This window comes from Leuciscus leuciscus (assembly GCF_965113295.1).
Source record: "Leuciscus leuciscus genome assembly, chromosome: 25".
NCBI classification, from domain to species: domain Eukaryota; kingdom Metazoa; phylum Chordata; class Actinopteri; order Cypriniformes; family Leuciscidae; genus Leuciscus; species Leuciscus leuciscus.
Window position 1 is genome coordinate 5973542 of NC_138724.1, and position 13575 is coordinate 5987116.

Below are 13575 nucleotides of genomic sequence, written 5' to 3' on the forward strand. Positions count from 1 at the left end.
TAAGCAGTTACTTTAGACAAGTGCAAACTGGGTGCTTAATAGAAATGTGTTTCTATTCACAAAATGAGAGGCTTTTATTGGTCGCCATCAATGTAAATGTTTCTATGTGTATAGAGACAAAAGAATGAGGTTAATCACTGTCTGTTACCATCAGTGTACTGCCTCACTTTTATTTATGAAGACATTTATGAATGCAAACACAAAATAAAATCTTTAGTTTTTGTTTTTATTTCACAGCAAACTATAAATACAAATCTCTTTTGTAAATGAATTAGAATTTTAAATAATACACAATAGATAAAAAAAAAAAAACGTTTCTGTTTACAAATTTTTAAGTACTTTGTAATGTGTGTAACGGCAAACAAAGTCTATGCATCGTTGTCCCTCAGTGCATCAAAAAGGACCTGATTCAGCTTGAACTTTACATCAAGCTTCTTCCTTGGGTCCACTTTTGCAAGCATGTCAGCTAAAACTAATGTAAACCTGTAGTCCTCATTGTCCTTCTGCATGGCACTTTGTCTCTCTTCGTCCAGCCTCTCCAGTCTTTTTAGCAGGACATCTTCAGTGCTCCGTTTTCTTTTACGGGATAAAGGACATGGCGACTGGAAGGGATGCTGTGGATTGCCTCTCGGTGATGGTGTTTGTAGGGAGGACAAAGATGGCGTAGGAGATGGTGGAATATGCAATGTTATAGGAAGTGGAGAGATGGGGGGTGGTGATGGCGTAACTGGTGAGGAGCTGTCCGAAGTTGTTGTCTCTGGAGGTGAAGCAGATGTTGAAGATGTTCCAGGTGACTGTGTGGCCATGGAGATATGATCATCTCTGGTGTTATCTTCCTCCTTAAAAAGGCAATAAGTCAAAAAAATCAATAAAAAGTCTTTTAAAAAACACAATGCTACAGAAATATAGAATGCCTATGTAAACACAATGTATTCAAGTTCCTCAGGCACATTACTATATACTTACATGTTCAACACAGTAAAAGTATTACTTTGCTAATAACTTAAAAATTAAACATACAACTTAACTTTTAATTAAGTAATTACGTTATACAACATAGGCCTATCATACAATCTTACGCCTATTTACGTCAAAACAAAATTAAATTACCAAAAAAATACTAGTTAAATTCCTTAACTTTTAAAAGAGAAAAGGTAATTAAAAATATTGCTCACCTCAACTTGGAATTCCATATTGGAATCGGTTTCACGGTGCTTTACATACTGGGACAGCCAACTTAGTTCGTTTAATATTGGCGGATTGTTCTTGTATCCACCTGGGTCACCGCTTCTTCCATGGACTTTTTTCTTGGCTTTGACAAATTTGTCTCGAAGATTTTTCCAAACTTTTCGACAAAATACGTCTTCCTTCCCCAATGTCTTCGCAATTTCCCTCCAGGAATTCTGTGCCATCTGACTGTCTCTATGGTCCCGCATGGAAGGATCATAAACATGCTGGTACAGACGTACCAGCTCGGACAAAGTCGCCTCGAAATCGTTCATCTTCGGATGCGGCGCCGCGCGCGATGTTACAAAAAGTGCCGTGCACACCGCCAGCGAAATTGGGTCTTGCGAACCCAACGCGCGAGACCGCCCACTCCGCAATGACGTCATTTTTGCCGCGCGCGCCTCGCGATCTTGCGGCTGCGTCGAGTATAAACAAGGCTTAACAGTGTAGTAGGTTTTAAAGATTAAATGTTAAAATGGCTTGCCATTGAAATTGTAACGTATGAGCACGCGAAAGTCTGTATATATATTTTTTTTTTGCAAAGGTCCCCTCAGGCTCTCCGTAGAAAAAAGTATCACAGGTAAAAAAAATAAATAAATGAATATGATTTCTGAAAAATCATGTGACACTGAAGACTGGAGTTATGGCTGTTGTAAATCCGGCTTTGCATCACAGAAATAAATGATATTTTTAAAGTATATTAAAATAGAAAACCATTATTTTAATTTGTAATAATATTTTTCTGTATTTTTGATCAAATAAATGCAGACTTTATGCGCATAAGAGACTTCTTTAAAAACTAGAGGTGGGCATAGATTAATTTTTTTAATCTAGATTAATCTAGATTAATTTTGAAATTAATCTAGATTAATCTAGATTAAAATGGCTCATTTGAATTCTGCCGAAGGCATTCAGAATATGTGTGCTACCCAAATAATGACTATAAAAGTAAGTCTTTGAGAACGGGTTTCTCAAGCCAGGTGGCGCATTAGACCAGGGGCTCATCTCCTGTTTCCAAAATGCATCACAAACTGCTTGAGAAAGCTGTTCTACTCATAGACTGTAAAAGGTTACTACTGTACTGTTACCGTCCATAGGCAACATTAGGTAGGCCTATGTTATTATCAACTACTATAGGCTATCAATTAGGGATGGGCGATATGGGCTAAAATCTATATTGTGATATACATTGCAGCCTCTTGCGATAACGATATACAGTATATTATAATAAAACCATTTCAGAACAGATTACACAGACCCATGCTAAACAACTGCTAAATGTATTTTTTTTTTAAAGGGTGTATGTAGTTTTGAGAACATATATTGTGCAAAACTGTAAGTATACAACATAATTTTGCAGATAAATAAAATGTAAGTACACTAGCTGCAGAGACTTAAGTAGGTCTAATGTTTATTATGGCTTGGAGCTTATGAAACCCCAAATTTAAAATTAGAATATTGTCTAACTGATGTCTTTTCAGTTAAAAAGAAACACAACAACGATTCTTAAAATCGAGATTATGTGCTACACCACTAAGATATATTGGAATGGGAATAATACGCGCGCGCTGGTATTCAGTGATATCATGTTTCGTTTTGAATTTGAGGTGGTCGAACGGATTAGTCGTGTGTTAACTTACCGAACTGTTACCCCACACACTCTGTATATAGTTTGCTGCTGCTCGTCTGACGGCTTAAACCCGAACCAAGTCCAAATAATGGATGTTGCACCGATCATTTTCACCAGCTTTCACTTTCAGCCGTGTTTACTTAAGATGACGACGAATATGCGTTGCAGCCGGGTTTACCTCGCGGCCGCGGGTAGATTGCGTCATCATAGCTTGTGTAGTATAGAGCCATCTCCCAACCCAACTTGGAGAATAGATTAACAGCGATATTTTTTTTATCGCGCGATAAGAGACTCGCGTTAACGCAGCACGTTAACGCCGATAACGGCCCACCACTATTAAAAACATAAAAATAGTCATGTGTGCAAATGTTTGACCAGTAGTACTGTACTATTATACTATTGCTGCATAATTATCAAACATGTTGAAGTCCTTTCACGTCACCATTTGGCGTGTTGTTGTCCGCCTACACTTCACATAATAGTTCTGTAGGCCTGGACTTCATTTAACCAACTATGATAGTTTGATCAAATGGTAAACGGTTTATCAACATACATAGACTAAATAAAAAGTGACTTTAATACTACTTACCATTAATGCGACTTTCAGTGCTGGTTTTGTGCAGTGCTCTGTAGTCAATTAGCATCCATTGTTTAAACGACGCAGATTCAGATCGCTTCATAAATGTAAATTCGTCTGTCCATCTAATTTTCAAACCATTTATGAATGACTGGAGAATTACGGCTCCACTTCACATTGTCCAATGAAATTAGAACTTGTTGTGCCAGATGACGATTGGTCGGTGTATTATACATGACAAACAGGCTTCAATGAATTATGTAATATTTAAAAATATGTGATATGTGGATTTTTACTTGAATCGACACACTACCTTTTATTATTGAAAAAAAACGTCTAAAAATGGTTTGGTTTATTCCTTCCTGCCGTTGAGCCGTTTACTCACTGAAATAACTATATCTGGCCCGAGAGCATCGGTTCCCGAGCAGACTGTGGAAAACCTACGGTGACTGGACAAGTTTTCTTGCGTGCGTCCGCTTTACACACGTCTTGACTGTCGTACAGTCTGACATTAATGACGACTGAGATCTTACAGTGTGACATGGCTTACAGCGAGGATCATGTTCGTAGCAACAATCGTAAAGGACTATTATAAATGGCACAGTGTGCACCCGGCTTTAGTCTTGAGTTGTTGAGTTGTTGTATTATGTGGGGAACTGGTATGCATGTAAGAGGGACAGAAAGTTGTTTTTGTACATGCAATGCTAGCAAAGAGACATGTGAGTTACCTGAATGTGATCTCTTGATTTACGTGACTATACAACAATGTCCACTAACTCTCATTAGAGTAGTATCAGTATCAGAAAAAGTATCAGTAACACTTTATTTAAAGCTTTCATACATATTGCATTATGAAAGTATTTTTAATGCATTAATTATGCACTGCTATATACATTAAAATGAATGTATGATCTAATCAATAAGTGTAACAGCAGTTATAACACATATTATCTATTCATTGATCCACCTTTATGAAGAACAACCATTTTCAGATGAAACAATGAAATAGCAAATATTATAATGCATTTTAGATTTGGTTACAGTTATTTATGATAAGATATAAGGCATTGTAACATACATTATGAAACACTTTATAATGCATTAAAGGCTTTAAGTAAAGTTTCAACACAATATGTAATAATAATTATCATTAATAAATGTTGTTATTGTTTCAACTTGTTTCAAATTGTATGTTTAGGAATATTATAAGAATTAAATAGACAGACTTACTGAACACTAATTATAACTGCAGTTATAACACATTATAATATTATCTATTCATTGTTACACCTTCAAAAAATTATAATACACCAAAACTCATGACAAACAACCAATAGCAAATATTATAAAACATTTTAACTTTGGTTACAGTTATTTATGAAAACAGAAATATCTACATTAATGATACCTTTATAATGCATTATACATAAAGGCTTCAAGTAAAGTTTGCCACAATATCTAATAATTATTATTATTAAAAAATGTTGTTCTTGTTTCCACTGTAAAACACTTTCTGAAATATTTTTCTAATCTAAATTGTATTTTTTATTAGATGATTAAATAGACAGACTTACCGATCACCAGTTTAGTTCCTCCACCGAAAGTCCACCACAGTGATACAATCTAATGAAACGCTCGTACAAAAACCTCTATTCCACTCGAGTGAACACACACTCCAGCAGAGAGAGAGAAACAACACTTCAACACACTGATATTAGAAGATCCTCAGCTCTTCTCAACACTCACTCATTCAGATTTGACTAAATGCTTTCTGATATAACACTGTTTAAAGAAATATATTTGATGAGCTGTGACCTCTGAGGTGACCTTTGACCTCTTTGATCATGGATGATGTTGTGGAGTTTCTCATAATGATGCTTCTGTTCTTCATATGCAGATCAATCATCATGATTCACAGAAAAACCTGCAGCTTCAAATAAATGAATCAATAATTCTGAACATTTCAGATGCACATTGTTTAATATATAATGACCTGATTATGAGTCCTGATGAATTTCATGCATGTGGAAAATGTGGGGAATAAATAGACATAATGATAATATAAAATAGGAACAACATGTCAACATTGATTCCAAAGACCATAATGGACATTTTTTTTCTAGTTTACTCTAAATATAACTATTCATTTAGTTCTTGATTTGTCATTGTTAACATGCTTGTAAAGGTGTAGCACAGAACTGTACTCAGAGAAACTGCTGCGTATGACATATGTTTAAAATGATCTACATTCATGATTCTCCAGACAAAACCTAGTGTCTTATCAGCCTGACAAACATAAACACAAATATTTCACAATTAATAAATATGTGCAATTAATCACTAAATGGTTCAATAACATTATTCTGAAAGTAAAATCTTCTATGTAGAGTTTATGAGTTTGTTATCAGCACAAGCTGTTGTAAATCCTGCCCACTTCTTTGCATTGTCAGCACATGCTTCAGTGCTCTGAGAGTGTTTATAGTGCTGTGAGTTTAACACTTCATGACTGAGAGCAGAACACAATCTTCATCATCACACAAGACTAAACTACAGCAATGAACACAATCAACATCTTCATCTGGACTCTCTGTCTGTGCATTGAAGGTAAATGTTTCAAGAAAATGTTAAAGTGAAATATGATAATATCATCAACAGTGAATGTTACACAGTCATGCTGCTTTTCTAACTCTCTCTATTTCTAACAGGTTTCAGTGGACAGGTGACTGTGACTCAGACTCCTTCTGTAAAAACAGTTCAAACTGGTGAATCAGTCTCTATAAACTGCAATACAAACACAGTAGTGAGCAATGCCTGTGTAGGTTCATATACTTGTATGGCCTGGTACTCACAGAAACCTGGAGAAGCTCCTAAACTCCTGATTCATTCTGCAAACCAAAGAGTGTCAAACACTCCATCTAGATTCAGTGGCAGTGGATCCAGAACTGATTTTACTCTGACCATCAGTGGAGTCCAGACTGAAGATACAGGAGATTATTACTGACAAAAACCTCTGTCAGTCAGACGTCACAGTGACTGCACTGATACAGCTGAGAGAAACTGCAGCTGCTGATGGAGGATCACAAACTACACAATATCAATGTTTAGTTCAAAGTTTCTAAAGACTTTAAAAATATAAATTTATCGATAGTAATTTATTTCATATGAAATAAGAGTTAGTGCTGATATTCCTAAACCACAAAACCATTCTGCTGCTCTTTCCTAAACATCCGTGTTTCACGATGCAGGTGAAAATGTGATATTTTGAGTCAAAGGCTTGTTCATATTTTGTTAAAGGTAATTAAAAATTAATTTCCATTTGTTGGCATGACTAATTCAGATGTTTAATATAATTTAAGTTGGGTGTCCATCATAGAGATAATCACCATATTTATAATGAAACCATTATATTTAAACACATGATATTAATCATGAAATATTAGGGGTTTGACGGGACAGCTTTTCACCTCAACAGGAAATATCACGTTTTAATGTCATGTTTTAATATCGTGAGATCTCGTCACACCCCTAATATGTATTGTTACTGCATTAATGGGATCTCCTTAATCAAAGTGTTCACAATCAACCTTTTTTTTTCTTTTTTCTTTTTTCTTTTTCTGTGTTATTAAACAAAAATACATTTCCTAGTAATTACTTCTAAACGATTTGGTAATACTTGAGTCATTACTGTATTACCATGATCTTGACTTGAGAATTAATTATGCATCATGCATTATCTCACACCTTGGCAATAGCATCACCATTGGCTAGTAAATGTTCTAGTTTACTAATATAGATATAATATAGCTATTTAGATAGATAGAGTGTTAAAGTGCAACAGTGTTTTTTCTATATTCCACCAGGAGCATCAGCAACAGCACCAACTCAGCAGGATTCCCTACAAAACATGAAGGAAGAAAATGCTTTTTTAAAAGCTAAAATTAAGTTCCTTGAGGATAAATGCAAGGACATCGAAAGTGAGAGAGATTTCCTACGTCGCAGTCTGACCAATACCATACAACCCGTTATAAGTTATACTTAGTAATGTGTACTACAAATACTGTTGGCTCTTATGAGAAATTATTTGATGTTCCTCATTTTTAATCTGCTTTGAATAAATGCTTCTGCTCATAATTGCTACTGTACAGTATATGGTCATCGCACTTTCACCTCTTGCACATTAAGAAAAGCTTTTGACATGTCAAGCCACTGGCATGATAGGAGTCTTCATCTCATACAAGTGTTAAACAAGTGATATTAATGAACTTTTTACTGTAGAAAATGTACAGAGTCTACATTATAACATATCCTGGCATAAAGGCTACAGTGTACTGTAGTCTGAGGCCTATCTGTTCTTGTTGTTTTAAGTTAGATCTTGTGGTGTTCGTTAACAAAGGTACAAGAATATTTACATTTAACAATGACATCAAAGCTGGTAAATGTGGAAGAAATTAAATGTAATCTTAATATGATTTGGTTTGTATTCCTTATCAGCCTTGTCAGCAAAGGAAGACATGATGGGAGCTTCCTGCAAATCCAAAGTTGATGATGCTGTATCACAGTCTGGGGTTAGGGTTGGGGTTGGGGTTGGGGTTAGGGTTAGGGTTAGAGTTAGGGTTAGGGTTAGGGTCACGGAAGATGACCTTCACACAGAAAGGGAAAAAAGGCAAAGAGAAGAGGAAAAAAACATTGCAAAGTTGACTCCTCATCCTCCTGTGTCTCATCATCCTCATCCTCATCTCAGTCCTCTTCATCCCCTGTACCCCGTAAATCCAGCAAACACAAGGATAAAACCAAGAGAAGGAATGCAAACAAAAAGCAGAAATTCACAAGAGGAATGTATTTTAGATGTGCTTACAGTAATCGTTGTGTACAGTAGGGGTGTCATGGCTCAGATTACTCACGGTTCTGGTTATTATCACGGTTTTAGGGTCACAGTCTCGGTACAGTTCGGTATGTGCTATGTTCAGTAAAACAGGACAATTGAGGCTTTTTATTCATTTGAATAACTAAATGAATGCTAGGTCTGACTATATAAGTGACTATATTCTGATTATAAACGAAGTATTACACTATTGATGCTGTTAAAGCTTCCTCAGAACATTGAAGATACCGACACATCAACAAGTGACATTTCACCGGACGTTTTCCGGCTGGCTTATATTATGCAGAAGTTACTACGAACGTTACATGCATATGGTCAGTTGTCAAATAAAAACAAAGAAAATAAGAACAAATAATCAAACGACAAATAAGAGCACAAATGAATACAATAGAGCAAAAGATACAAATAAAATAAGCAATGCTTGTCGGGTTGGTCAGGTGTCTAACTGTAGTGTTCAGGTACAGAAATTTAATAAAGTAATCAAATATGAAAAATAACACTGCATATTAGGTCTACGTAGTCGTCGTCTCCCTTCCTTGCACCTGACTGACTGTGATGCATTACAATTCTCCGACAAGGAAGTTGTATCCATGTTATTCCTCTCGTTATTCCAAGCTTAATCCACTTATTATTTCAGCTTCAAAAGTGCACTTGATGTCACGGTGACAGATGACAAATGCAACTTTGCAGATTTGCATTTCGACCCGAGTTAACTCGCATAATAACTTTGACTGTTTGCCCTTTTGAACTATAATAACAATTGCTTGTTTAGTGCCATGGCCGCTGACGTTAGCATTATTTATTTGCTATCATCTCTGTGCTCTCTGCGCCGTCTGACCACCAAAACTTTAAGATTAAACAAGACATACACTGGGATTAACCGTATACATACTGGGAACTATATTCTCAGAAGGCGAAGCACTGCTACTTCTGCGGAGTGATTTCCTCCAACTCTGAGGAACTCTCTGCTCCTCACCACGGGGCTTCTCAGACGCTGCGAGTAAATCACTCCGCAGAAGTAGCAGTGCTTCACCTTCTGAGAATATAGTTCCCAGTGTGTATACGGTTAGAAGATGGCTGTGTCTCATGTGACCTTGTTATTTGTACACACTGTGAAAATACAAATCACAACATGTGAATAGGAAAATGTTGGCGTTATTTTGCCACTTATTGGGAGCAGTATGCTAGCTGGAGCCGTTTACCTCCAGTCTTTGTGCTAAGCTAGGCTAGCGGTGGGTGCGTCAGACAGAGTTACGGCACGCACGGAGATGAGAAGGGTATGTATGGACTTATCTAACTCTGGGGGATACGGTGAATAAGATAAAGTCCCCAAAAGTCGGCGTGTTCCTTTAAACAGACCCGGGACCCGAAGTAATAGATTGGGACCCGATCCGGACCCGGCTGACCATTTAAAATATAGACCCGAACCCGTACGGGTCCCGGGTCGGGTCTCGGGTGCTCCGTGTAGACCTCTACTGCATATAAACTTCATTGTATACTGTAAATTAAATAAAGATTAAAAGATCATTAAGATCATTATTGAAGTGAAGGGGTGGATTTTGGAATAAACTGCTGCTTCAGTGTATATGTAATGAGTGATTATAATCAAGGTATTAATCAATATTTTTCCTTCTAAATATCACATGAGTTGAGTTACTACTCTAAGCTTATGAGATTTTACTTTGTTATAGAAGTTCCCAGTGTGATTCCTGAAATGTTCTTCTCATGTATTCTCTAATGTCTGTATTTGATATGAATGCAGTAACAGTGCTTGCTCATTTAGCCCGGCGTCCAGAAATGAAATATGGAAAGATGTTTTGTTTGAGAAAGGTCTTCAACGTGTGTCAATACATACATCTGTTTTTCTGGGGTACCCTGACAACTATGGTCACAGGGGTCATTGAAGTCTATAGTTTCAAGGTACACTGTGTAGGATATTCCTACACAGTGTACCTTGAAACTATAGACTTCACCCATCTAGTGGTGATCATCAGTAATAAATATGACTGAGAATAATACATTTTCTAATTCAATCTGTGCTTCAGTCAGGTTATTATCTAGTATGTGGAACTATTGGCATTTTATCCTATATGTAAATATGCAATATTGTGCTGTATTTTTCTATTTTTGTGCATGTGTCCTTAATAAAGCTTTGATTGATTGATTGATTGATATGCCTAATATGATTACCTACCCAGCCCTGCACACTGACCCTGTACCTGTCACTGTTTTTGTACTGGTTCCATTCTCCTCCTCCTCCTGCTCTGCTTTCTCTTGCTGCTTTCCTTCCTCCTCCTCCTCATCAATATGACTATATCATCAACCTGTCCCTCTCCATCACTGACCGTAACAGCTAATATACATACAGACATACAGAGATTCCTTGCTTATAGAGAGATGTTGTCTGTGTGTGATGACACACTGCAAACTGCTGTTTATAATATATAATATATATGCCTATATTTAAATGCAAATATAAATAATTTCAGTGTATAATAAATGCATCACTAATCGTGCACCTGTCCTGTCCATGCTGCTGGGTCCTTCCTCATCTGCACCTCCTGCCACAGCACCCTTTTCACTATGGAAAAGGTCTGTTAATTTGGCGCATTTAGCTGCCTCTTGTGCCAGCATTTTTTTTCTTTTTAATTCTTATTTTTTTCGGCCCCACACATTTCTTTCTCTTCTTTCCTTCTTTTTGCCATTTTTATCGTCCGTCTCTGTTGCATTCACACAAACCCAAACCTGACCGAAAGTAAACTCCTTTGATCGGCGCCTTTAAGCCAATCGAATGTCAGGAAAAACGAGGATCAGTCCAAGTTGGGAGGGGCCGCTCGTATCCCCCCTCAAGATTGAAAGTATTGGTTTGGCCCGGTCTGAAACACACACGACCAGGCCGGTCACGCACCATAAAAAAAAAAAAAAAAAAAACTCTTTGACCACTGGCCGGTTCAGCCTGAAATGGACCGGCCGTTCGGGATTGTTCCCGGTATTCCCGATTGCCAATCTGCCCCTGATCCTGTGCCATCTAGATCCAACCCTAGTGTTTAGTTCAGGTTTGAATAATGATTTATGATTGTATTTTCAAACACTAATAACACTATATCATTACAATCAACATCAATGAGTCAGTGTTTCAATATGATCATCATGTTTTAGGTTTAATATATGATCCTGTCAATCAAACTGAACAGACTGCATTCAGTCACTTCTGCTGTCTGGACGTGATGCTTTCCATTTGAGACACAGAAACTTTTACATTCTTACACAATTACTGTCACAACGGCTGATTCTTGAGTTGTGATCATGTATTATATTTTTTATAACATTTTCATATACAGTATATTTGCACCATCATCTATAAATGTAATGATTATGTAACAATTAGTGTCAGAACGGCTGATTCTTGATCTTGATCTTTTTTATGATATTTTTATATAATAAAGTTTTTAATCTCCTATAAATATAATCATCAGTTTAACTAAAGCAGAAGTGAAAGTGTTCCAGTCCAGATCATGTAACCAATCAAAGAGTGAGACTGAAAACCCCATTTGCATTGTCAGGGTGGAGTGATTGTGATCCTCTCAGAATAGAGCAGCTCTGTCTCCAGAGACCATGTTCAAACCCCAAGAGCTTTATTTGACATTTACTGCTACATCAACCTTCTGAAAAGCACCTGCATCTTCATCTGTTAGTTGAATGATGTTGTCAGACACAAAGTGAACTTGTTGAGAAGCTTTATTGAATGTTGCAGCAAACACAGCAGATTGAAAGATCACACACACACACACACACACACACACACACACACACACACACACACACACACACACACACACACACACACACTCAGTTTCAGTATTGAGTTGTAAATCACTACAGCTGCAGCACTAGACTCATGTGAATCCTGCCTGACACAGGACACTCAGATACGGCTCATCTTCAGGAGAGAAACATCAGCACTCAGAGCTCTTGTGGAACGAGACCTCATGAGGAGCTCCATCATGTGTTACTCTGCAGACGTACAGCTCTCCCTCTTCCCAGCGTGCTTTGCTGAGGGTCAGGACGCTACTGCGGCTGTAGCGGCCGTCCTGCTGGCTCTCTGCGCTGGTCAGAACCCCCTCGGTGACCTCTGACCCGTCCAGTGTCCAGCTCACCAGCGCCCCCTGTGGAGAGTAAGAGCTGAGCAGGCAGAGCAGTGCGGCTGAGTCTCCAGAGATCTGCAGAGAAGAGGGCGGCAGCAGAGACACTGAGGGCTTCACTGTGGGACCAGCTGCAGGAGACAAACACAACACATTCACACACACACACACACTTTGTTTAAAGCTTTCATACATATTGCATTATAAAAGTATTTTTAATGCATTAATTATGCACTGCTATATACATTAAAATGCATGTATGATCTCATCAATAAGTGTAACAGCAGTTATAACACATATTATCTATTATCAGGCCGATCTGACTGCTTTAATTCCAGCAATTATTCACTCTGAACATAAATATCTTACATTTTGAGATATTCACCTGAACTGAAAATGTAACTCAATTTCAAACAGAGTTAAAACACAATTGAATCACACAGAATGAACAAAACACTGAATTATAAGCACAACATGAGCAAAAGAGATTCAGTATCATTGACTGAACTACAGAAAGCAGCAACATTTACATTCTGATGTCAAATCTCTTTTTTCCATGTATGATTTCTACAATAAAAGATTAACTAAATATGAACTCAGTGTAGAAATAAATGAAGGAAAGACAAACATGTAATCAACTTTTGAATTTCTTTTTTGTTGAAAGATAATAATGTTTTAGATTAAATAATTATACAACAATATCAGTAACACTTTATTTAAAGCTGAAAGTATTTTTAATTCATTAAAATGCATGTATGATCTAATCAATAATAGTAACCACAGTTTTAACACAATATAATATTATCTATTCATTGTTACACCTCAAAAAAGTTATAATACACTAAAACTCATGACAAACAACCAATTCTAGACGTAACAAGGAATTTGCAAATATTATAAAACATTTTAACTTTGGTTACAGTTATTTATGAAAACATATATGATATTATAACATACGCTAGTGATATCTTTATAATATATTATACATAAAGGCTTCAAGTAAAGTTTCAACACAATATCTAATAATCATTATTATTAATAAATGTTGTTCTTGTTTCCACTGTAAAACACTTTCTGAAATCTAAATTGTATTTTTTTATTAGGTGATTAAATAGAC

The 13575-nt window shown here is 36.7% G+C and overlaps 1 protein-coding gene across 2 annotated transcripts in view; it reads right to left on the reverse strand.

Moving 5' to 3' along the window:
- Positions 1–338: 338 nt before the first annotated feature.
- Positions 339–13575, reverse strand: part of LOC309490506 (uncharacterized protein) — a 35591-nt gene continuing 22354 nt past the window's right edge. The window contains exons 2-3 of one of the 2 annotated variants that reach the window (XM_082159719.1): positions 1176–1636; positions 339–839 (exon numbers count right to left, since the gene is read on the reverse strand). In XM_082159719.1, the coding sequence (XP_082015845.1) occupies positions 369–839; positions 1176–1636 (932 nt within the window). In that variant the 3' untranslated portion in view covers positions 339–368. Of the gene's footprint in view, positions 840–1175; positions 1663–13575 lie in introns of those variants that run through there. The other variant, XM_082159720.1, reaches the window with a different exon arrangement.